We start from the raw sequence: 26,432 nt of genomic DNA, 5'->3' as shown, positions 1-26,432 counted from the left end.
GTATATCTGACCATGTATGTTTAGGGGTGGCTACATCTCGGGAGGTAGAGCAGGTAATCTACTAATTGGAAAAGTGGTTATAAGAAGTGGTTATAGCTGTGCTAATAGAATAGCTCTACAGATGGCAGGTTCAAGTATCTCACCAAATGCTGCATGGATTGTACAGAGGACTGGCCGCTACAAGTTGTGATATGTTTTTTTTAAAAAGAAATTTTTCTCTGAGTAGAATAAAAAATGAATAAAAATGTAAAAGGTTTTCCTAAGTAGTAACTTCAACCACAGTTTAGTTCTGAGAAAAATTGCTTTAACTAAATTCCCCCTCAGCTGTCCCCAAATGTGTGTTGTCATTGTCTATATAAACATGTACAAATCCAGTTTTACAGAACTGTGGACACTGTGAAAAATGTAAATAAAAACAGAGAATTATGATTTGCAAATATCAAATACATTTGCAAATAAACCCAGAAATTATTCAAAGTAGAAGATACAAAACATGGTTAAACTGAGAAAATGTACCATTTTAAGAAATAAGTATTTTTAATGGGAGCAACACATCTCAGAAAACTTAGGGGCATAATTACATCTGTGTAGTGTCCCTTCCTCTTTTCACTACATTCTGTAAATGTGTGGGAGCTGAGGAGAGCGGAACGTGGTCCCGTTCTTGTCTCATGGAGGATTATAGCTGCTCAGCAGTCCTGGGTCTTCTTTGCCATATACTTCATGATGCTCCCAATGTTCTCAGTTGGTGAAAAGCCTGGACTGCAGGCATGTCAGTTCAACATCTGCACTCTTCTACCACGATGCTGCTGAAACAGGTACTGTATGTGGTTCAGCATTTTCTTACTGAAACATGCAAGGCCTTCCCTGAAAAACACGTAATCTTGGTGGAGCACACGTTACTCTAAAACCTTGATATGTCTTTCAGGATTGATAAAGCATTTCCAGCTGTGCAAGATGCCAATTTCATAGGCACTGATACATATCTAGACCATCAGATATGCAGGCTTTCAACTGAGTGCTGATAAAAAGCTTGATATTCCTCCTTCCTCTTTAGTTCAGAGGACATGTTTCCAAAAACGTATTTCAAAGTGTTCTGAATTTTTTCACTTTACCTCAGCCCATTTTATCTTAGCTTTGGTACATTAGGGTCACGTTCACATATGATTCCTTCTTCGCACAACAGATAATTAACTTACTGAAAATGATGAGATATTCAAAGTTTTTCACTGACAATATCTATTCTGAAATTGTTCCACAACTTGAAGACTTTTTTTTGTAGATAGACGAACCTCTGACCATGTTTACTTGCAGCTCCAAGATGCTTCTTTTACACTCAGTCATGTTTCTAACCTGTTGCCAATTAACCCAGCTATTTTTTTTTAAACCACTTACTTTTCCAGCGTTTTGTTGCCTGTCCCACCCTTTTGAGACATGTTTTTGGCATCAAACTCAAAATGAGCCAACCTTCTTACAGAGGTACATTTTCTGAGTTTAAAGGGCTGATATGTCCTATATTGTATTGCAAATAAAAATATGGGTTTGTAAGATGTATAAATCATTACTTTCTGTTTTATTTAGATTTAACACAATATACTTACCTTTTGGAATTGGCTTTGTACATACATGTGTGTGGCTGGCCCTGTGAAACTGGGTTAGTGGTTTTACTGCTTCACTCTCCTTTGACCTCATCCACGGGCCATTTAGCCCCTCGGAAAACGATCTGCAAGTCATTTCTTTAAAAGAAAAATCAGGACCAGCCAGGAAATGATGCATTACTATAATAATGTAATTGTTCACAAAAGCAATTTCTAGCCTTTTATTCAGCTTCAGCAGAGGTAAACTGTTGTTCTGGCGCTGGCCTGATGTGAGAAACGATTGGTTTGCTTTTGCATTGTGTGGCACTGACAGCCTGTGTTGCAAATCCAGTTTATCCATTTTATTTTTTTATAACTAAACTAAATAGTATCCAGAATAAATGAAGCTTTGTGGTTAATCTTAAATTTTTAAGGTGCTACTTAAGGTTCTGTAGACAAGACAGACACATGCCTCACATCTGCTCTTTTCAGTGTTAAGGTGCTGATTCTTCAGAAAACCACTGAGTGAAATTTTTAAAAACATAAACAAAGGTAAACAAAACAAAAAGTCTCTGTGATATAAACTGTGGTTCACTTACAGTAATGCATATTTTTTATGGACATTACATATTTTAGTTTGTATTCATTACTGTTTGATATTTTTTGTAATAAACAGTGCAGGACACTGAGGATTGCAATGATTTGTAAAATACACTGGTGTGCTTGCAAAAAACAGCGGTCCATCATAGCATGGACAGTTAGCTGTAATTTTAATCATTGCAAATGTGCCTTTTATATAAACTCTCTGTTTACCATTATATTCAGGGGTATTTCATGTGAATAAACCAGTTCTGTATTTACACAAAAACAAACTAATTTTCCTGTTTTTGAATTCAAGCTTTATAATAGAAAAAAAGTTTGTATGGAGGTGCTGAGTGAACTGAAAGAAACACGTCGATACTGTTCAGTGAACAGCATTGTGGTAAGTTGTCTTTAGCCTGCTGCTTTGATTCATATCAAGAAACCTGATCTCATTCCCAACATTTATGGACCATTTATGGACAATTCTTGCTACATTTAACACATCCCTTTAGCACTATTCTTAAACATACATGGTGCAACCACAGAATGGCTACATATATAACAACTAACAAAAGCATAAGGAGGCAGATGCTTTATAAGCTGACACAGTCATGAGTTAAACCCAGAACACAGAGATGGCTGTGCGGTCTTATGCCGTCTATTTGGCCTCTTAGCTGCGTGTTTGAGTCTTCCCTCTACACTATCTAGTGCTATATAATATTATACCTGCGAGGCATAATCAGTCATGTGCAGCATGTCTCCTCTGACTACATAGATGTGGACACCACGGCATCCCGCGCAGGGACATATCAAATTTTACACCATAAAAGCAAACTACTCTAATACAACATCTCACCTTCAAAAAGCAGCACAAAAGTGTACAAGGAATAGAATTTCTGAAAGTGGAAACATTTAAATATCCATGGTCAAATCTCCAAAGCAACAGAGAGTGCATAAGAGAGAGGAAGAGGAGCATGGCGACAGTGTGGAGTGGGTGGAGAGGGGTTTGACAGGAGGATAGCAGCAAGAGCGAAAGGGAAGATTTCCAAGATGATAGTAAGACCTGTTATGGCATATGGTTTGGACGATGGCAGTGACCAGGAAGCAGAACTGGAGGTTGCAAAGTTGAAAATGCTAAGATTTTGATGGTGACTGATGAGAACTGACAGAATAGAACTGAGTACATCGCAGCCAGTGTTGGGTAAGTTACTTTAAAATAGTAACTTAGTTACATTACTAGTTACTTCTCTCAAAAGTAACTCAAGTTACTCGTTACTTTCAAAGTAACTAGTTACTAGGGAAAGTAACTTTGGTTTTACTCAGAATTCTCTTGTTAATGTGTTTCTTCCATAACTTTGCAGTCTTCTAGCTTGCTTACTTGCCACAAGTGCACTGTGCCACCTACCAATAGAAAGGAAAAGATAATGTGCATATTTCCACGAGAGAAATCCCACGCCTGGACCGTCATTGACTACTGCCATGATTCTAGCCTACGTCACAGCGCCATGTGCGCCTTTTACATCCAACACAAAAACTGCAGTTGTGGTGCTTTCGATTGTACTCAGAACTCAGAAATTCTGCCTTCTGAATAGGAAGATGTAGGTAACACCAGACTGCAGATGAGCTGCATACAGGGCTGGACTGGGACAGAAAATTGGCCCGGACATTTTGACTAGAGACCGGCCCGCCATTATAGGAAAAATCATAAAGCCTTTGAATGATAATAAACACTGTTGTGACAGTGATGTACACTGTTCTGATGGTATATATGCATCAATCTATCAATCGTTTGTTGTAAGATTCAGATAATTATTTTTTTAAAAGCTAGACATTTGAAATGAGAATAAGAAAAAAGTATTTCTTTGTGCCCCCCTTTCCCTGTTAATGCCCTACCTGGCCCCCTGGCAACACTTTGCTAGACCCGCCCCTGCACAGTTACCAGCTGTCAGCTACCTAAAAAAGGATCCTGGTGTTATTTGTCTCTCAGAAACAGTTCATAACTTCCCTTCAACTCATTCATGTCACCTAAAAGGTAAACCTGTTTCTCCATCACCTGTTCAGCTCTGATGATCCAGTAAGGACATCTCCTGGTTTCATCTTCATGTTTCCCTCTCACCACATATCCAAACCGACATCCTCACCAGCAGGTTTACAGCTGTGGCTCCAGCAAACATCAGCTGATACTAGAAATTAATATTAAATAAATTCTAACAACAGCTGATCAAGCTTAAACGTGCTGCTGTTGTTTAGCGCGACATCCGCTGGTTTCCTCTTTCTGGCGCAAAGTGAGCGATAAACAAACAAGAGAGCCGATCAGCTGATCATTGATCAGTTTCATGATTGAAGTAGAATCAGGAGAGAGAGAGGGTGAGAGGATGAGAGAAGAAGAGGCAGCTGTGCAGCGTAAACACAGAATAACTGCAGCTTTGTGCCTTTTCCATTGTAGCTGAATTACGGGACAAACTGTTCCTTTTCACTTCAATAAGAAACGCGTAATATTTTCTCTGAATACCAAACGGTTGGCAACTCTAATAACTTATGAACAAAATAAAGTTCAACATCATTAACTTCATAGCACCACCCAGCTGTATAGAAACTCCGTCATGCTAGCTAGCACGCAGTACGGAAAAAGTCAGAATAACGAAAATAAACTCCACCTAAACTTGGTTCATATCTGACCCAGAGAGACTGCAGGTCATAACTTCTTACCTGAAGTTCAGTTCACACTTGGACCACGCCTCGGGTCTCTTTTCCTTCTGCGTCCCCTTTCCTTCATCCACCTGCTGGCCTCCACCACTAATGTTACTGAATCTGTGGAAGCTCCGCGATAGCCACCACACGAAGTAACGAGTAACGACCCTATCTAAATCCCAGTAACGACTAACGCGTTCCTGATTTTGGCATAATAACTAGTTACCGTGCTCGTTACCACAATAATAACGTAGTTACTGTAACGCGTTACTTAATAACGCGTTAGTCCCAACACTGATCGCAGCTCAGCATTTAGGAGACAAGGTCAGAGAGGCAAGGCTGGGGTGGTTTGGGCATCCCGAGCAGGGACAATGGATATACTGTTAACAGGCATGAAGGAGTAAAATAGGAAAATCACAGAGAAGATTCATAGATGTAGTGAAGGAGGACATGCAGAGGGCTGATGTGAAAAGGGAGGATTATAGAGACACGGTAATTTTGAGGCAGATGACCCGCTGTGGTGACCCTGAAAGGCAGCAGCCAAAAAAAAAAAAAAAAAAAAAAAGTAGAAGGAAAAATTGCATCACAGTAATTTCTATATCATATATTTACATCTTGCCTTGAGCATTTTAATGCATATTATGATTAATGACTAAAGAGACAAATGAAATCCAGCCATTTTTTCACCTCCCATAAATCTCATGTAAGTAGATTGATAAATGTGCTGTTCTCATTTTTAGCTTAAAAAACCCCTTGCCTTTAGGCTTAGCAGGTCTGTGCAAGATGTTTTTATAACACAGATGAATATATTTTTAGGCCCAAGTCTAAACTGTCATAGTTCTGTTCTGTGTTTGTTTATTGTTGTTTTGATCTTGATTATATTTCCTAGTTTAGTTTTCTTTGTTTCTGGCTTTGATTATGTTTTATCTCGACGGATTATGGTTTATTTTAGGTTGTTTAGCATTTCCCTTTCTATCATGTCCTTAGTATTTTGTCTCTATGTTATGGATCTCCTTCTGTGTCCCTGTCTGACTCTGTGTTTCGTCTCCCTTACCTTTTCCTATGTTCCTCTCTTCCTGTTTGCTTATCCCCATCCTAGTGTCAAGTTTGTGAAACCTCCTGTTTTATTTTGTTAATCCTTGTCTCATGTGCATGATGTCCAGTTTTGTTTCCCTTGTCTCATTCTCCCTTGCGTATTTTTCTGTCTTCCTTTGTTGGAGCGTCTGTTAACCTACCTGTGTCTCTATGTCCCAAGTGTTTAGTTGGATTTCTTATTTTGTGTTTGTCAATCAGCCTGAATAAGCAGCTTGTCTTTTGTTAAAGCTACTCCCTGCTTCCATTGTCTGCATTTGTGTTCTCACTCTCCACTTCTCACCATCTGCTGCAGCAGATCTTGACAACTCAGATCTGCTACATGTGTCTTAATTTGTTTAGCTAGACATCTGCTCTTTACCTGCAACTTCTGACTCTGTCTTCTGACAGGGATCAAACACATAGAAAGATATCAATCTGAGGGAACATGCAAATATAGTTATACAATTGTATCACTTAGATAACAGTGATAATTTAAATTAAAATGCTATGTGTGGGGAGCACATGTGAAGACAATTGAAATGGAACCACTATTCTAGCTTCAGGAATTTCATTATATGAAGAAAGTTGCTGCAGTTGGATGTTACTTTCTGAATCAGGACAAGGTTTTGGTGAGAAACAATTACTTAGAAAAACCTGTCAGGTTGGAATATTGTTAAGTATGCATCAAAATTATTAACCAAACAAAGATATGTTCCACTCGCAGAGTGTGGAACCATGCTCACAAGACTATGTAATTTGTTGCATAATAGTTAGGGATAGTTGCTGCTGCTCAAACTTCATCCAATGTATTGTCTGCTGTGACTTAGGGCTACAAAATTACATTATTTTAAAAACGTACTTATCTTGTATCAAAAAAAAATCACACAGATTTGTTTTTTGTAACTGAGGGCTTTTATTTTGAACATTTCACATTTTTAAAGCATACTAATCTTCCAATAAGAAAGTTATATTTTGAAAATCTGACACACCTTGTCCCTCCTGTTAGTCATTGTCAGGGTCTGGGACTGTTACCTTTGTGCACAACTGCGTGTATGTGTGAGAACGAGGGAGAAAGGTCAAGAGTTATAAATAGCAGCTTACGCACATATGACCTGAGGTGGAATTACATCATTTTTTCCAAACTATAAATATTTGTGCTTCCCATACTTATATATCCATACTCAAAATCACAGACAGCCTCTGAGACACTGTTAGATGGATAAATAACTCTAAATAGGTTGAAATGTGTGTGTGGAACACACTGAAATGGAGGCAAATGACATGTTGTGGCGACCCCTAAAGGGAGAAGCCGGAAGAAGGGGATTAGTGGGAGACGTGTGTATATATTTGAGCCTGTATGGTTTAGAGAAAATCCAAAATATTTCTGAAGAGCGTGTGACAGAGTAGATTAGGCAGACATTCGGGATGGGCTTCTAGCTGGCACACCAAACAGGATTCACAACGAAGAATGAGAGGTAAGCACTGCTCATCTGGCCATTAAAAGAAAACAAACAAGCAAGTAAATTAAATTGCTGAATCATAAATTGCCTGAGCAGCAATACCACGGTTGTAGATCAAAAATCTAGGAACAGGTGGTGTAGAAGACTGGGCTTAGGTACTATCACTGATTGCAGGTTAGAGAACAGGTCCTGTGAGCTCTCTGGACCATGCTTACTCCTGAAAAACAGTGGTTAGTTCCAGCCATATGTGCACTTATTTACAGAGATAGCCGAGAGAAAGAGATAGAAAAAGGGGAGATAGATAGAGGGCAGATTGCAACCTGGAGGATGTGGAAACGTGACACATGCATGGTCTCATCAGGAGAACAGCCACAGGAAGGCGCACACATACTGCTGCAATGCATCTCAGCCCACAATTTAAATGAAAATTTGGATTTATTTGTGTGAATTCAGCACTCAGAGGGATGGTGATTTTTGTTTGCACTGGCCGCAATGATTCATTGAATATTTCGAATAATTCGATTATAAAAACTTCTCGACACAAATCCTTTGCCTCAATGCTCCGTTTAATGCACGGCTCTGTAATACTGCTCCTAAATGGTATGTGAATAAAAACTGTGACAACATTAAGCCCACACAGCCCCCAGTTTTGAAGAGAAAAACTGATAACACAACAGTAGCAGTGTTGATGACGCTGGCACAGTTTAATGCGGAGCCGGAGTCAGTTTGCACATCGTGGTGAGCTCGGGTAGAGCTTTACGGAAAAGCTGCTGGAGTCCTTCATCTACGCACCTGATCAACAAAACTCTGACATGATAAGCAAACTTTGTATAGCTGCTCCACCAACCAACATCTGTTTTACACAGAGAGAAATCTCCAGGAAGTCTCAAAAAGTTGTATTAAGATATGCAGATGAACTGTTATCCCAGCCCATTGTTCCTTCAGTGGGCTGGTTTCAGTCATTATGCAAATGTACTGTTTACAAGATTGGGGAAACCTGCAGTCAGCTGAGACTGAAGAAGTCACTTGGATGAGTGACGAAACGTTTCTCCCACTGAACACGCAACATCCAGATGAAGATCAACTTTTGGAAACATGGTCTAGTGTACATCATGCCCCTCTTGACTATCACCCCTGTTTGCTTCCATGTAAAATCGGGCAGCTGCTGTCAGCCATGATCAAGCTGTATAATTTAAACATAGTATCAGACTAAGTTAACCCTACGTCCAGATGAACAGAATCAACTTCTGGAGATTTACTTATCTGGATGATTGAGCATGCATCAAGACACTAGACCATATTAATTTCAAGGCTTTCATAAAATGTTTCAGATTGAAAGTGAAATAATATAAATTGCATTAATATTTAAAATATAAAAATAAAAGCTTTTTTACGAGCAAAAATAAAATAAAATAAAACACACATGGGCAGTAAAACGCTGGGCCACTGACCTGAGGGTTGTTAGGTTGGACACTGATGATTGGTGTGGAAGAATAGTGGCTCTATTCTGAACCCCACACCCTGTCACTAAGGGAAAGCCCCCTTTAGGAAAAAGCTATTTTCTGCCATTTGTATCTGCAGTCTCATTCTAATAGGGTCAGCAAAAAAGATCAGGGCTATATTAACTTATATATGGTGTTTCTCAACAACCGTCTGGTGGCAAATGGCTGCATAACATTTAGGACACAACAACTAGTAAGTTTGGTACCAACTAGTGACAATAGCGCAATTAGTCGACTCGACGCACACATCCCTAATCTTACTTCATACGTCTTTTGACCCAATTGGTAACACAAGTGCATTACACTGATTACACAAATCAGTAAGATGTTTCCCTTTCCTAAAAAGAGTGTCATTTAGAAAACAATGACCTCGTCTTATTCTACTTATAATTAGAATTACCTCCTCCTGCCTACTTATTCCTCTATTTCTTGTAACGTGAACGGTTTTGTACTTTATATAAATGTCTCCCTTTTACTTCATTATCCCACGCCATTTCCCATAAATTCTTAATTTCTTTCCAAACGTTTCCCTTCAGAATTCGACAACGGTATCTGCATTTCAATATCTACTTTTTAATAGCTTCTTTGGCCAACCTATCTGATCTTTCATTACCCACAATACCTATATGAGCGGGAGTCCACATTATTACTATATTTTTGCTTTTTCACACACAAAATCTACGATTTTTCAACGCTTAACAATGCTGACAATGAATCACTATTATTACTTCTGAAAATCTGTCTACCACCCGTTCTAAAGCCAATGATATGGCACATAACATAACATAACTCAAAAAACTGCCACCTGGCGAAAGCACTAATGCGTATGACGTATCGCGATCTACGTGCAGGCACGTCCGTGACGTAACTATAAGAGGGCGCCCCGGTGTTGGCGGCGAATTTAAAGTCTCGGTTGGAGGGCTGCAATCCAAGCAGTCTTGCACTTTTCGTGTAGGATCGTACTTGGTTCGAGTTAAAGGAAATGCCAGGCGACAGGTATCGTCCTCAGTGGTTCTTACTTTCTGTTACTAAACATATTTGAGGTATAGCGGTGCATAAGTTATCTGTCAGATGTGTTGCACATGTGAGAACGAGCCGCCATCCCAAGGCTAGCTTGGTGCTGTTTAACTGTCCCGACTCAAAACTGTGCTTTCCATTTCTAAAGTGGTGTGAACAAGGCGGTTTTTATGCGAAATTGTGTGTTCGGTAGACTGTCAGCGTCGTTAGTGTAAAACTGTACCGATAGCGCGCTTTCTCCCCAGCGCTTTCCCTCCACGCCTGTCAGCGGCTCTTTTCTTCCCGGGGTACACGCTGTAAGCTAACCGCAGGGCAGTAGTGGACGCCCTGGACCACCTGCATGTGTCTGTACTGAAAGACAGGAGACGGTGTCTGTCGTTTGGTCTTGCAGTCAGTTTGCGCGGTCACTCCGCTGGTAGCTACATCAATATGGCGGGCACGGAGGGGTTCTTTAGAGGAAGCTAGGCCGCTAAGTAGCCTTTCTGTGGGGTGTCTGTGTAATGATGAAGCCTTGTTTAACGATGCCCACATGTCTGATTAACCTCTGCTTCCAACAGTGTCCCACTGCAGGATCGTCCCTGCCTTAGTCTGCAGGACTCCATGCTGACTCAGCCCAGGAAAAGCAAGTCCAGAGGCATTCTTAGCGAGGGCCTGGACACTGAGTGCACCCCAACAGATTTCATCCTGCAGTTCACACCACCGCGCAAGCAACAGCGGCTCTTCAGCAAGGGGAAGGAGAATGACAGCAATCAATTTGTTCTTAGCAGGAGATCAAGGAGGAAAGACTCCTCACCAAGTAGGAGCAGATGCTTTTCTGATGTTTAAGATGAGGGCTTTCACCTGTGATCAACTTAACCTTTTTCCCTTTTTCTTTCCCTCTGCAGACATTTCATGGGATCAACTACCAGACGAGGTTGTTCTTAGGATTTTCTTCTGCCTTCCTCTGCAGGACCTCGTCAGAATATCTGTAGTTTGCAAGCGCTGGCAACGTTTGGCGTGAGTCATAATGATCATTAACAAAATCTCTGGCCCTGCTTCTTCCCGCTTAATTTTTTTTTATTTTAAGTGCAGGGCGGATCCTAAAGATTGAGTTTGCATACTTCAAACCACGCCTCTGGTTCTTTCTCACATCTCGTGACGCTTATCACAGTATTCAAAAATATGGAAATCCGTGGCCCTGTGGATTCCTCATTAAAGGATTACTCCTAGTTCATCCATTAAACAGCTGTCACAGCTACTTGCACACCATCACATTCGAAAGTATTAAATTCTGACAAACTGGTAGACAAACGAGTTTGTGCTGCTTGATATTCTCAATGAAACCCACATTAACATTTAACAGAACGGGTTGCTGTGTGCAGGTTATTTACTGCAGGCTGCTGTAGGGGTTTGCCTCCATGACACCTCTTTGCTTGTGCATTCATCACAGGTTTGACGAGTCTCTGTGGCACAGTGTGGATCTAGAGGGGATGACCCACACGGCTCTGGCTCTGCAGCAGGTGCTGAGGACTGGCATCCGCAGACTGCGCTGCCCTCGCTCCTTTGTGGAAGAGTTGCACTTAACAGGCAGAGGGTTAGTCACATTTATCGTGGTCTGTCCTGATTTTCTTCTTCAGTGGAAGACTTACTGAGTTTTCCTTGCCTGCGAAAATCTAATGAAAACTATCTAATGTCTAACTATTTAATTTTCCTTCACACCAAAGAGCTCTAAGTATTAAGTTCTGTGGCACTTAAGTAGAAAAATGCTCTTTTCTTTCTTTTCCATTATACAGCTCTTTGCAGGTGGTTCAGATGGATCTGTCAAGCTCAATCATACCAACGTTGGCTCTGGAAGACATCATCTGTCGCTGCAGACTGCTAGAATGTCTGAGCCTGGAGGGTCTGCAGCTCTCTGACACCATCATCAGGTGAGATCTGAACCATTTGCTACTGATTAGAGCAGCAGGGATGTCACTGATTCCCAGGGTCTTTGCAGCTGCTTTTCTCTTATCAAAAATATGTCTGAGCTTTTCCTGACTTCAGATGTCCAGGGAAACATGCCTTTGTCTGAAAAGTCAGTGATGCTGTTTGTAGTAGAGCCTCATCAGAGATGGAAAAGTCGTGCTGTGACTGTTGATTGTAAACTGGCAAAACACTAAATTCCTCTCAGTAAATGCATTTTCTGAATGTGTTTGAGCCTTAAATTTGTACTGTGTGTTTGTTAATCTCTTTTACTCAGCTGTCTGGCAAAGAACACCCGCCTACAGGAGCTCAACCTCAGCGGCTGCTCTGCCTTCTCTGCTCCTGTGCTCACTAGGATGCTTAAATCCTGTTCCCGGTCAGCTGCTCAGTCCTTATTTACTTTGTAACCACAGTTTAAGTTTCTCCTCTGCCTCAGATTTACTAATGCAATTATTTTGTGTTTCAGTATACAACAGCTGAACTTATCATGGTGCACCTTTGATAATAATCACATAAAGAGCGTGGTTGATAATCTGAGTTCCAGTGTTACACATCTCAACCTCAGCGGTTACAGAGAGAGCCTCACCCTAAATGGTGAGTGGTGGAGATCTTCAAGTCACTGATTTCAACACTAACAAACACAGCTGGTTTGTCCTGAATGATGTAACACAGAACAAGCTGCATAATGATACAGTAATTTGATTCACTTGACAGCTTGAAGGCTAACACTGAGGGTGCTGAAGTGAAATTACTGTAGTTTGTGAAAACTATATATAGATCGATCTAGATCTTAAAGATTGTTTGAGTTGCATCATTCTGACGTGTGTCTGTGTTATTTCTCATTTTTAGATGTGAAGGTGTTGGTGGAAAAATGCCGCCAGATTAAAACTCTAGATTTGAGGTAAAAGTTTAGTCATTGTTCTATGTTTGGTATTTAACTGTGGGGTTTTTCTTTAAGTTGTCTCGTTTTATTTGCTATTGCAAATTAAATTGTCATGGATGGAAAAATGTCTTTACTGTGGCCACAGATGACTGCAGCTTAAAATCTGTTTCTGTGTCGCAGTGATAGCACTCTGCTGACAGCTGACTGCTTACCTGTCCTCAGTCAACTCAAGCACCTGCTGCATCTGTCCCTGAGCCGCTGTTATCACATTCACCTTGCTGCTCTCACGTAAGTTTTTGTCTGCCTCCCACCTCCATCCATGTCACTGCTAGTTAGTGTGTCCCATCTGATCGGATCTTCTAGCTTATTTATTTATTTTTTTGCCACAGGTATGTAGATGTTTGTTTGTGATTATTATTCAGATGGAAACGCACTGTCTAAGTTACTAGTAAAGTACACGGATGATGATTACAGCACTAGTCTGTTTGGTAACTAGTGCTAGGTGTGGTGTTCATTTACAGTTTGATTTTATTAGTACAAAAACTCTGCTCTAACCTCGAGCTCTATATTTGGGACTTGTTTGCATGAGTGAATACTGAAAACTAAATGCTGGTCTAGATTTTATTTGGGGCCTAAACGGGGAAAATCTGTTAAATTTAATTTATAGTTTTCTAAAAAGAATATAGAATCATATTTGAATAGCTGAAAATCACGATTAATACTTTAGCTGGTGTGATTGCAGTGACGTGGGTATAATGTTCCCTGTGCTGAGCCAGCTGGATGTGTTTGGGCTGGTGCAAGATAGCCAGCTGCCCTCTCTGAAGAGGGAGATGCCTCATGTGAGCATCAACTCCAGACCTTTTTCAAGCATCGCCCGGCCCACACCGGCCAGCAGGTTTGTTGGATTCACCAGCGACCGCACCATGTGGAACAAGAAGTGTCGACTGCGGTTTGGCTCCTCCTTATTTCTTTAGTCCAGTTAGTTTGTAACGCAGAGAGTTTTGTCCTGCAAAATTCCAATGCATTCGGGTCTGACCTGGTGTGCAGTAATGGAACAATGTTTCAGTGTTTGCTGCTAAAGAATATGCTTTCTAGCCTTGCTTGCACATTTGTGTGCTCTTAAATGCAGAGCACGCAAGCTTGTGAAGAAATGTCAGGGTTGTGAAGTGAAACGTTACATTGTTTTAGGTTCTAATAATGTGTTAATTCATTTAAAAAATGTATTGAGCATGGTTTAAAAGGGGGTAAAGTGATTTAATTGGCTAAATACTCGTATCAGTTTTGCTCACTAATATCTGGAAATCAGTAAATGCATAATGAAGGTATGTTAAGGAGGCATTTACTGTGCTGCCTAAATGATCACAGATCTTTTGATAAGCTTAATGATTTTAAAACGGCCTCTTCTATTTTAGAAAAGTCAAATATTGACTATCGTCCAAATAATTTTAACTTGTAATCCAACATTTATCAGTTGCATCCTTACCTCCAGCTGTCGACATATTTAACAGTAAAAGTGTTTTGTGTGTGTCAGCTGTAAGAATGAGAGAACATTTGATTTTAATTGAACCAGTTTTAATGACAACTGATATATGTGGATCTGTCTCAACACATTGTTGCTAAAGAGACTACCTTTTATGGACTTCCAAATAATCTGTGTTGCTTGGAGTAATCCAAGTAGCTCAATAGTGTGGCTGTGTTTGCCCTCGTGTCAGCTTTAACTCTAGGGGAACATGTGAATGACTTATTTTCACCTCCGCGTCCTTTCTCATAAACCACTTTAAACTAAAAGCTATTGAATTTTTCTGTGGGATTTATTTAACTTAAGGAAACTTAAGATAAAGAAATGTACAGTTTGTGCCACATGTTTATGTAATGTTTGCCTCTGCAGCATCAGTGGATTATTAGATCAATAATGATGTTCAAATGTTAAGTTTGATTTAAGTTTTAAAAACTATTGCTTTTCCTGTAGAGAAATGAGTTGTTATACATTGTCCAGTTTTAAGGCTTAAAAGTATTTGGACAGTGAAGAAGTAAGCAGATATTTTAGATTTCTTGTACTAAACTTGGATTCGATTGCTACTTGTATGAACCGACAGGAGTGAAGAGATGTGAATAAATTGAAAACCCTGAAAAATCATAAAAGACCTATTAGAGATCCCAAAAGGTTCATTCTGTTCATCTGGATCGTGTTTTCAATGTGAGAAATGTTTTCTCACTCATCCGAGTAACTTCTTCAGTCTCAACTGACTGCAGGTTTCCCCAACCATATAAACGGTACATTTACAACAGTACATGTGCAGTTTATAAGGTTGGGGAAACCTGCACTCAGCTGAGACTGAAGAAGTTACTCGGATGAGTAACAAATAGGCCTCGGCTGTTTCCCATGATGCACTGAGTATTTCTTCTTTCCCTCTCTCTGTGCTTACGAACCACTCTGCTCTCTGGTTCGGTTTACTTTCCCTCAGCCCAACCAGTTTCAGCAAATTGCTGCCTCTCCCCAAACAGTGTCAAAGGATTCTTCCTGTTAAAAGGGAGTTTTCCTTTCCCACTGTCAAAGTGGGAAAGGAACCACCGTTGGGGTTTTCAGTTTGCTGCAGACGGATAGTTTTTAGCATTTCTTCCAGCAGACAACTTCTCAAATCTGGTTTTTTTTTTTTTTAAATTAAGGATGACTCCTCCCACAATTTGGACCATTATTTCAGCCTCCAAATTGTTAATTATTAAAAATGATAAATTTCCTGTTAAAGTCACAACGAAAAACAACCTGCTTGATACAATGAAGACAGGAAGGTAATAAGATGAGCTTAATGGGGGGGGGGAACAAAAGCAGCACACAGAAGCACTTGTAGTTCATATCACTTTATCGAGTTCCAAAACAAAACATTCCAGTAGAGTGTGTTTCCATAGGGAAACTTGCCTTTGGCATGGTGCATGTTACACTTTGCAGATAACTTTTCAAACAGAACATGGTTTTTGCAAGAACGCTCCAAGTCAAGAGATTTGTTGGGTTAAAAATAACTTTGTATCCATCAGATACTATTTCACCTATAACTTTAGCCATGCCCACCACAGACAAGACTGTTTCCTGTCTTAGGAGGTGTCAAGAAACAGCCCCTTTAACTCTACCAGAGAAAAAAACCCAACCCTTTAAACATGGAGTTCTCTTTGCTGCACTACATTTTTTTTTTTTTTCCTCTAAAACTTACCGTTCTGTGTGGCTCAGACAGCTAGGAAAAATAGACACTATATTCCAAAAATATCTTTACTCAGCAAGCCGCTGTGCTTCAAGTCCTCTGCATACATTTACAATTATAAAACTTACAGCGGAATTGAATATATGCTTGGACAGGACTGATGAATCTAGATTTTTCTCTAGTGTTAACGAGGCCCTGAAACCAACAGAGAATGTCTCCTGGTAACAAATACTGTACCAAAGCCAGATGTAGCATATCCCACAGTTGGCCACAAACTTGCATTAGTGAATGTTCTTTCAATACCATCAAGACATCCTGTAGATTATTTCCCCCTCAATTTATAGGATAGTAGGATGAGTAGGAAATGTGGATTAATCCACCACTGAAGACAGCTGGCTAGCTTATAGTATTGGCTGATAATAACTTAACATATCCAGTTATATATAGATATATATTTAAAATGGAGTGCTTTGAGTGGTCTGTAGGAACAGAAAAGAACTCCATGCTAGTTGTGCCATCAGTACATATGTCGAGTGTTAAAAAACTTTTGTTTTGGTGGGGTGTTTAAAAACCCTGTCACAGTTTGACCAGCAGGGGGCTTTGCTTCCACAGTCCTCTTAGCACTGCGCATCACATGTAACAGGAACGCATCACAGAGCCAGACGGTTGTGCCAGTAAGTTACTAATCAGTTTGAAAATAATGATTCCTTTTAGCCTACATAATATATATATAAATATATATATATATAAATATATAAATATATATAAATATATATATATATATAAATATATATATATGTAAATATATGTATATATATGTATATGTATATGTGTATATATATATATATGTATATGTATGTATATATGTATATGTGTATATGTATATATGTATATGTATATGTATATGTATATATATGTATATGTGTGTATATATATGTATATGTGTGTATATATATGTATATGTGTGTATATGTGTGTATATATATGTATATGTGTGTATATATATGTGTATATATATATGTGTATATATATATATGTGTATATATATATATGTGTATATATATATGTGTATATATATATATGTGTATATATATATATGTGTATATATATATATGTGTATATATATGTGTGTGTATATATATATATATGTGTATATATATATGTATATATGTGTGTATATATATATATATATGTATTTATATATATGTGTATATATACACGTGTGTATATATATATATATATATAGAGAGAGAGATTGGAGATGTAACATGGTAAAAAGCAAAAATTAAAAACTGAAATACCAATTGTCATTAGTATTTCAATAACAATTGTGTTATTGTGTGGTTTTGTACATTTATGGTTACACTCTCCCCACGTTCTTGCACTTTTACTTCATCTTCAATTTCCCAGAAAGCTCCTTCACATGAGTCAAGCATTTTATTATAATCAGCTCAAGTTATGCTATCAGTGGTGATAATCAGGAAGTCAAAGTGTGACACTGTCCTAATCGTAATGCATGTATAAAAAGAATCACCTGATGTATCAATATCAGAAGTTTGAACTCCTTAGAAATCTGCAGCCATGTTCTGTTTAAAGGTTTTTTGTGTATTCAGCAATAAATTATAAACTTGAGGCAGAGTAATTTGGATTTGTTGACAACAATAACTCTGAATAACTTTGCCCATATTCTTAAAGCTCACTCAGTAGTGTGAAACCTACTGAAAATCTTTGTCCTGTTTCAGTGTGGGGTAATATTCACAAACAGTTTGCTGGATCAGTGTAGCTTTTATGTCTGACGTTTCCAAAAGACTTCAGGTCTACAAAGAGTTTTTACATTCTTTCATCTTGGCCTTAGTTTCACTGCTCACTTTAGGGCTTGTGCTGATATACCGTAAATATAATCAGAAACTGTATCTAAATAAGGGATCATCTTTGTAGCTTGGAATATTGACACAAATATTAAAAATGAAAAGAAAGTGTAAATGGGTTTTGTTTGTAAAATATGTATAATAAAACAAAAGCAAAGGACAAATACTTCCCTTTGAACACATCCACTTGTGAACACTGTTAGCTTGAGAGATATTCAGACTTGTCTCAGTTTTCTAACACAACAGTCCGGAGCTGGTCCTCCTCGCTCATGCTGATTGTAGCGATAGCACCATCGTTGAATTCAAAGGAAGTCCCACCATCCACCACCATGCAAGCATCCCAACAGCGGGAGCGGACACACAACCTGAAGGCACAAAAGAAGGAAAAAAAACCAAAACGATCAAAGGCTTCAGTTACAGCACAGACTCATCGACGTTGTGCTCTGCCTGAGACTGGTGATCACCACTGACTTTGTGGCAAAGCCTCTCTGTCGACTGCTGGAGAAGACCCTGTTCACGATGGGCTCCCTGACGCTGTAGAACAAACGGCTGTCATCTGGGCTGAACACCAGAGACTTGTTGTATTCCTCTGTAACTGATCACACAGGTGCAAGAGCAAGATAAAAAAGGCTATAAAACTACACAACAATAATGACAAGAGAAATAGGAGCTCACCTTTTTCAATTAATTCTTGGTTAAGGGGGATATCCAGACCTGACTGGGATTTCCCTGGAAGAAAATAAAAAGGCATTTAGGAAACAAATTGGGTTTTATGCATGCAAGGACCAGTTACAATCTACAGTTCCAGAACAGTACAATAGAGGCCAAATATTATCTAATACATTTTGGATTCCAGGTAAGTGGGATCACTGCAGTTTGTTAACTTTTGTTTTGAAAATTTGGGAAGTTTAGCATTAACCTTACTGGGTGTGTTACAGTTTAAGTCAGCGGTCCCTAACCCCCGGGCCGGTCCGTGAGTCGTTTGGTACCGGGCCGCGAGAGTTGCAGCTCAGGTGTGAAATGTATGGTTTTCAGGGTTTTTATCGGTTTTCAGCGTTGTTTTGTTATCGCTTTTATCGTTAACTCAGTTTTCCTGGGTCTTTTCACGTGTGTTATGAATAAATCTTCTTTTTTCGGTACTGGTACTAGTTTTATTTTGTTGTATTTATCCGCGACACCTTAAAGGCCGGTCCGTGAAAATATTGTCGGGCATAAACTGGTCCGCGGCGCAAAAAAGGTTGGGGAACGCTGGTTTAAGTGAAAGGTCCTCAGGATTACTAATAAAATAATACCAGGTTTTATTCTTTTTCTCCCCTCTTAATCCACATGCTGGTGGAAAGTGGACCTTTTGTACCTCCCCTTATTTTCTGTCATGAATGCTGTTCCAGTGGTGGACACCAGAGTTATTAGAGTTTTTCATTTTCATATTTTATTGCTTTTAATTGAATTTAGTTTCAGTCAGCTCCAGAGTGGAATGTTTAGTTTTATTTGTTTCAGTGTCTTTTAAATTATTATTCTATGAAGTGGAGAGTCAGAGGCAACATTTCTTGTAGGCAGGCAAGTACCAATAGAATCTTTACCAGACTAACACATACTAAAACTGAGGCTCTTTCCTTTAACAACATCATTTCAGTTGGTTTTAGCGTCAGTCTAGTTTTTATTTTCCATTTTTAGTTTTAGTTTTTATCTTAGTTAACAATAATAATAACCTTGGGTGGATACTCAGTGTTACCCCTGTCCACAGCTTTAAGTTATGAGGTAAGTGTATGTGCTTTAGCCCTAAAAACTCCAGACAATTTAGTATGTATGGATCTGTTTGACACTAGAATGTGCAGTATGTTTACCTCAGGCACACAGCTCTGGGTAATGTTACACCCACCTGCTGTTTAAAGCTCCTGCTTACAAGGGTCAACTATTCAGAAAAAGATGGTTAAAGGGAAGGGTGGCTTTAGCAGCAGAACTGCCAAGGGGTCATTAAAAAACAAAAATCATATAACTCTAAATAAATAGATAAAATCTGAACTTCATATTTAATCAGTTTGTGATAAATAAATTTTAAAAAATCATCAATATATCATTACAGTTTTATTCATCACAGTGAATTTTGGGGTGTGTCAGAGCAGTGGGGAAACCATAGCTGAATTGAGGAGGTGAAGGGCTTCAGACCGAGTGGTTGACAGTGAGTAAGAGAGCGGCTGCATCGGGCAAATAAAGAAAGTGGTCTTTTTCTTTTTCAAATATACACAAATTGTTTAGATTGACAACCAGGCAAATGGAACTACTCATTCTTCTTGAGAGTTTAGGTGTTACTATTTTGCTGCATTTGCTGATAAGGAACATTAAGACAGACACATCTTGCAAGTCTCTGCCTGCTACTCTGCAAAGTTATGATGATATCTGCGTAGGGATGGGTATCGAAAACCGGTTCTTGTTGAGAACCGGTTCCCACTGTTTCAATTCCTTGGAATTGTTTGCCATTTTTGCAAACGATTCCCTTATCGATTCCAGTCGCCCCGAATGACGTCACCACGTTGCGGAGCGTCATTTACCTGGCAGGAAACACGGCGCCTAAGCAGCTCAGACGCTCAAAAGTTTGATTATACTTTACGAGAACGGATGACAACAGGGCAACTTGCAATACTTGCAAAGTAGATATTTCATTTAAGGGAGGAAACACTACGAATATGCAAAAGCATTTGCTCACAAAACACATGATAACCTTAAATGAATGTCGTGTTTTTAATGCCGCTTGACTCGTGAATCTCAACCCAGCAGCAGCGGTAACGTTTGCACGTCCTCTCCCGTTAATGCGGCAGGTAAATAATCAACTAACAGTGCATATTATGTTAGCGCGTTCTGCCTTATTACAAAACCTGCCATTACTGTGCATTTAGGTGACCATGATGAGAGAGACAGACAGAGTCTGGCTCAGATGCTGGCAGTTCTCGCTGCAGTCTACCGTTAGCGTCTCCTTTCAGGCCAGGATAGACGAATGTCACCGAGCAGTGACTAAGTTTGTGGTAAAAGGCTTGCACCCATTTGCCACAGCAGATGTCCCCGATTTTCGGTAAGTGAATGTATTTAATTGTAGGCAGGGACATTACTGGATATTCTTGTGTAATTGCTACAGAATAATTTATGTTATACTTTGTTATTGCTACAGAAGAATATTTATTTTATTATTTTACATTTACAATTTTTTCCCCAGGGACCTTGTGACACCATATTGAAGAGCCATAGGCTGGATCTCTTAAGATCTCACTGTTGGGTTTGTAAGGCCATGTTACTCCTAAATTTCTATCTTGTTCAAAGAGAAGATAAAAAACAAAGTTCTAAGCTAATCGACCTTAGTGTTTTCCTTTTTAAAAAGAATCGATAAGAGAATCGATAAAGAATCGAATCGTTAAACAGAATCGAAAGTGGAATCGGAATCGTGAAAATCTTATCAATACCCATCCCTATATCTGCGGGTCTTGCACCTCAAAATTTGCACATGTACAGTACGTACCAATTTTTAGAACTTCTTCCACTGCTTGTTCAGCAAGTTTATTGATGTTGTATGACCTGTGGAGCACAAGAGAGAAGCTTGTGAGGGAGCTGACAAGTGTAAAGACACGATTCTTTTCATTCTTATTTGTAAGGCAATATCATGCTTTACATCAATGGCTTTCATAATTTATAGGAAAAATAAAACGTGACAAAAATAAAACAATGTCTAAGTAAAGAATCAGCATTTTTAGTAGTAAATCACAGCTGGGCCAATATAAATTTTATATCTATCTGTGTGTGTTTAAGTCTTGCCTGCATCTCCTTTCAATGTTAGGTGAAGTTTAATAATATTAATCTGAATATTAAAAGCTCTTCATGGACCAACCAAAAATGAATCAAGTGTTTGGAGCCAACTAAGAGAAATTTACTTAAGTTTGGTTGATCCACACAACGTGATAAAGGCCCACTGGCTATTATTACTGTGCAGCTGTGCTCATACAGATGTTACAACCTAGGTTTTTCCAGTGACTTGAAACTTTTCCCATCACATCACACTTTTTACAGTCCAGTAAGAATTTGCTCACTTATGTGAAGAGACTATGAACCTATGAGGTTCATTTGCACCTGACTCAAGCATCAAAGCTTTAAATGGTGCAGGAAGAGCTATTCCTGGTGCAGGAAGGTGATTAGGAACTACTTTTTTAAACATTTAAAGTTGTTTTGTGTACCAGGCTTTGGATCCTGTTCCTGTGCATATGTTCAGTCCAGAACTCTTTTGTTTTTCCCATGGGCCATCATCCACGGAGATCTCGTAGTAGGAAGCCCTATGGAGCAAGAGGTTAACATGGGGTTTGAAGGATTTTAACTTCACCCTGTGGTGGACAGAGATTTTTCCTGATGAGTGCTGGAAAAGCATGCAGCATGCCAGTGAAGGGACTGAGGATTTATGAAAATTACAATATGCAAACATGCTTAGATGGGAGTAAGAATCTGTTTCCGTGATTAAGGTACCTGGAAGACAGAGATTCTCCAATGAAGATTTCATTTAAGCTTCTAACAGGGAGAAGGCTAGGCTTGTGGAAGGTCTCATGTAGTGTTCCTGTCCCTAGAAAGAGTAATTGAATTGGGAAAAGGACGCAGGGAAAGAAATCAAGAAAACATCAATATAACTCCAATCTCACGCCATGTTTGCACAAACTCAGGATTGAGTGACACTGGAGAAAAGAGACTGGATCAGACAAGCATGCTGAGTGGGTCGTACTGTTTAAGTTGTCCATGGAGGTGAAGCGGTGAGCTTGGTTGTGCTGCTCCAGGCTGAGCTGCTGTTCGTGGAGGTCCACTGGATTGGGATTTATTCCTGTTCCCTCTAAGTGCAGACGGATCCTCTGACGCCACAGCCACCTGAAGACAGCCAGGGAAATGTAAGGGGACGAGATCTGCAGTCTCAAGAGGCGTTAGCCTTGTGTCTGCGCCATTTCTCCATTTTCTATATTTGTCTCCGAATCCTCTTTAAACCACTTTTATGAGAAGAGGAGGTCTACTTTGAAACATAACTACAGAATCTGAGGAAATAAAACGGTGACACTAAGACAGCATCCCAAATATCACCATATTCATTTTTACTGGACACTTTTACTAAAACTCTTGACAGTGGGCAGCAGTGAACTCTAGTAGCAGGACAGTGTAAATGGATTTAGGATATCCGACTGAGTTTGACGACACAGCTTTGGGGTGTTAGACATCATGTGACTTTTCCCCAGACATACAGATTTAAACTCCTGAACTCTAAGCTAATGACATGTCAACAACTCCATGGTGTTCAGTACGCTGTAGCCAGCAGCAAAGAGTTATGGACTATTTTCTGTACAACTTTGAACATAAAATAATCCACTGGTATTAGTTAATAACATAATGCAGTTGTCAGGGCCTTCAATACAGACACAATGATACAATTTTGCATTTTTACCTCGCAGAACCACAGTACATTTTAAATCAAACATGTTATTAAAGTGCAGAGTTTTCACTTTAACTCAAGGTACTTTACACTTTAACAAAAGGTATTGCATTAACTGTTTAACTACACTCATTTCATACACATTCCCCCATTTCCATTGGTAAGTTACCTGATTTAAAAGCAACTGTGGTTATGCACAGAGGCAAAACTGCAAAAATTCAGCCCCTGTCCAAATACTTATGGACCATAACTGTAGATTGTCACTACTGAGCCAGAAAAAGCTGCTAACATTGAGGAAGGCGTGAGAGCAGTCAGCATTTGTAGATAAAAATACACACCTGAACTCACCACGGCACAGCTTCTCCAGTGCCTCTGGGAAGGCACGAGTGTATCGCACAGGCAGGCACAGATGACCTTCTGACCTTCAGTAGAAAGACAAAACTTCAATATACTCACCTGGAAATGTTAACCAGCAATCGGCTGGCTTAATCCCATGAAAAATTCAACTTATTTAAATACTTACACACCACTGCACTGAGAAATTTACATTAATGACTTATTGAGTTTTTCAATAAAACACACAGTCTTTATTATTGTGGGCTTACTATGCTTTACATTTACTTTCTGTTGTGTATATATACACTGTTCCAACAGTGGATGTGGCCAAAATTTCAAAGAATGAAGTCAGTGTACTTGCAAATAATTATTGCGAGCTAAAAAATTCATGGCTGTTCTAAATACTCATTTTCAGACAGTTTTCCCTTCTTCTGGCTCTGCGACAGTGAAGAGCCCCAATACATGTAAGACAGAGGATGAACTAAAGGGGCGGATGAAGGTCCAGCATAACGATAAAGATCGTCTCCAGACCATGCAGCACTAGTGCTGGAGGACAAAACGATCACGCTATTTTAAAAATGTTGATGACAATGATAAATTCAATCAATACACATGGCTTATCGGGCCAATAGATGTTCTCCCTCTCAACCCTGGTACCAGGGGCAATGGGGTTCAACAGGTTAACGTGGCTATAATACCCAACAAGTAATACCAAAAAGCCAGCTGCTCAGGAAGAGATAATACAGGTCGCAAAAAGGCAAAAGTGCAGAAGTCGTTTCCTCCATTTAGACTGAGCGCAGATGGACAGGTTAAAAAAGACACAGCGCCGACAGGTCCTGACGAAGTTCAGTAAAATGACACACCTCTTTTATTACTTTCAAAAATATGCAAAAGAATGTCTATTAAACTTCAAACTGTGAACAGGCTAGTCTTATTAATTGGAGGTACAGGTGCAATTATTCAGATACAATACATTAGTTTCTATTTCTATTTACATTTACATTCTATTTACATTTTTTTATGCCTGCACTGTTAAACAGTACAGCACAGTGTTATACTGCCAGTTAATTTGAGTTAATTGTATTTTTTAATGCATGTAAACCAGTAATTTCCCCATGTTTCAGGTAATTGTAGCCTATTAGTTATTAATACTTTTTCTTCAACTTTCAATTTGTATTAAAACAAACAGCTAGTTTAGAATACTAACATGTACCTACATCTATATCAATAATTACCAAAATTGTTTAATATAGAAAAGAAACATTAATAGTGATAATAATTTGGTCTACATTGCCCAGCTCTATGCAGAACTAGCCCAACAACAAAAATATGGAGTTGTACACTAACATAATAGGTCCACTTTAATTTAACAATACAATTCATATCCAACAATGGTCTGTTCTGTGCTTTACCTTTCAGGGTCTGTGTTAACTCCAACGACTGGTTTGTCTTTGCTAAAAACCTTACTGGCCACAAGTAGCATTGTTCCATCACCTAATAAACAAAAACAAAAACCCCCCACACAATTCCAGTTACTGAACTTGGATTTTGTTAAAGAACAAAGAGAGTGAAAGACAAGGAAGAACCTTTTATTCTGTGGTTATTACATTAACAGAATATATACTGGTAATGACCATATAAGCCATATATTATTGATGTTCTACATTTACAATGAATTACTGTCCCAAGCAGACAGCTTTGTTGTACAAATGATACCTAGGATGACAAAATATTCCTACCTCCAGCAGAGATAATGGTATCTGCCCACCGCACTACATCTTCATTGTATTCTCCTCTTTTTACCACTTGTACAGTAATGCCTTCTCTCCTGAAAACAAACAGAATACAAAGAGAGTCCCAGCTGCAAGCACTTCCCATTTCTCTAAGAAACATTGCTGTTGGACGGTATCTTACTGCAGGCTCTTCACAATGTGCTCCACGTTGCTAGTGTGGATGTTGTGTCTTTCCAGAAGGCCATTGTAGCTGGAGCCCTTCATAGCAAGCTGTAGAACACAGATTAAGTAAAACACTGGGTGAAGGGTAGAATGTAAAGTGGCGTGTTTGCTTTGTGGTAGTCACATGAATGCAGTCTTACCAACTGCTTTAGATCTTCTTCAGAAACTCCTGCATAGCGATACCGCTGCTGTTCAAACTCATACCGCGTAGTCTTTGTGACCACTGCTACCTTTTCTGGTTTGAACCCAGCTTTCGGTTGTGGTGATGCGCTGCACAGTGAAGCGTGGAGGGGGCGAAGAGTGTTTCCATACAGCAGGCTGATGGCTCGACTCCCGTGGCACAGCACCGAACGGGGAGCCATCCTTATTAAATGAACCTACAACCAAAAACTTCACAAAGGTCCGGTTAGAGTTACTCAGGGTCCTGCGTAGTGCAGCTGTTAGGGAGCGCACATACTGACTCCTGTCAGTACTCGACAGATGTTTCACAGTCAAGTGAGATCCACGCGCACACAGCTGTCAAGGACGGTCACCACCACGCTCGCTCCGTGTTGCAAGATGAAGACGTTAAGATTTAACTGTCCGAGTAAAGTATCTCCTCAGAACAGCACTAAAACGCCAAGAACAGCAGTAACCTTGCTGCTAACTAGTGATTCTTCTAACCATATTTGGCAGAACCGGACTTTTCCAGCTGAGCTTAACAAGCTAAAAGTAGCTAGCAGCTTGTTCACAAGTCGTTAGCCTGTCTGCCTATCACATCTTTTTCACTGGGCTAACTGTTGTCGCACGCCACAGTCAAGCCGTGCTACGCTCCAAAGCTCCTTAAACACGAGATAACACCCGTAAGAAGGTGAATAATACGCGACAACATAGAAAACAGTGGAAGCACAAACCATGCAACCGGGCACGTAC

General features: G+C 39.5%; 2 protein-coding genes across 3 annotated transcripts; one reads left to right on the top strand and one right to left on the bottom strand.

Annotated features, from left to right (window-relative positions):
* Nucleotides 1-9,865: 9,865 nt before the first annotated feature.
* Nucleotides 9,866-13,698, top strand: skp2 (S-phase kinase-associated protein 2, E3 ubiquitin protein ligase). Its single transcript, XM_085357134.1, has 10 exons — nt 9,866-9,879; nt 10,458-10,696; nt 10,785-10,896; nt 11,330-11,473; nt 11,673-11,807; nt 12,119-12,217; nt 12,308-12,435; nt 12,691-12,742; nt 12,905-13,012; nt 13,467-13,698. The coding sequence occupies exons 1-10, from the start codon at nt 9,866-9,868 to the stop codon at nt 13,696-13,698; spliced, it is 1,263 nt and encodes a 420-aa protein (XP_085213260.1).
* A 3,543-nt stretch (nt 13,699-17,241) lies between these two features.
* On the bottom strand, nt 17,242-26,432 carry nadk2 (NAD kinase 2, mitochondrial). 2 transcript variants are annotated; one of them, XM_085358635.1, is made up of 12 exons: nt 25,661-26,432; nt 25,480-25,568; nt 25,305-25,393; nt 24,978-25,059; nt 23,568-23,651; nt 22,537-22,676; nt 22,287-22,380; nt 22,004-22,147; nt 21,295-21,350; nt 18,462-18,515; nt 18,258-18,381; nt 17,242-18,151 (listed from the first exon to the last, which is right to left on the bottom strand). In XM_085358635.1, the coding sequence occupies exons 1-12, from the start codon at nt 25,880-25,882 to the stop codon at nt 18,013-18,015; spliced, it is 1,317 nt and encodes a 438-aa protein (XP_085214761.1). In that variant the 5' UTR covers nt 25,883-26,432; the 3' UTR covers nt 17,242-18,012. The 2 variants fall into 2 exon arrangements, with proteins under 2 accessions (XP_085214761.1, XP_085214762.1); XM_085358636.1 differs by having other exon boundaries at nt 22,004-22,099.

Source organism: Diplotaxodon limnothrissa, linkage group LG7, assembly GCF_057381915.1.
Source record: "Diplotaxodon limnothrissa isolate DT_005_m linkage group LG7, D_limnothrissa_male_GT1.1, whole genome shotgun sequence".
Taxonomy (NCBI): Eukaryota; Metazoa; Chordata; class Actinopteri; order Cichliformes; family Cichlidae; genus Diplotaxodon; species Diplotaxodon limnothrissa.
The sequence above is the reverse complement of the archived record's forward strand: the minus strand, read 5'-3'. Positions and strand labels throughout refer to the sequence as shown.

Bases quoted from the DNA above. Each gene is read 5' to 3' on its own strand.
- skp2 (XM_085357134.1), top strand. The intron at 12,218-12,307 runs GTCAGCTGCTCA...TTTGTGTTTCAG, and splicing joins ATGCTTAAATCCTGTTCCCG to TATACAACAGCTGAACTTAT. The intron at 12,436-12,690 runs GTGAGTGGTGGA...TCTCATTTTTAG, and splicing joins AGAGAGCCTCACCCTAAATG to ATGTGAAGGTGTTGGTGGAA.
- nadk2 (XM_085358635.1), bottom strand. From the start codon at position 25,882: ATGGCTCCCCGTTCGGTGCTGTGCCACGGGAGTCGAGCCATCAGCCTG. The intron at 25,060-25,304 runs GTAGGAATATTT...TTTGTTTATTAG, and splicing joins TACCATTATCTCTGCTGGAG to GTGATGGAACAATGCTACTT. The intron at 18,382-18,461 runs GTGAGCTCCTAT...CTGTGTGATCAG, and splicing joins CCAAGAATTAATTGAAAAAG to TTACAGAGGAATACAACAAG.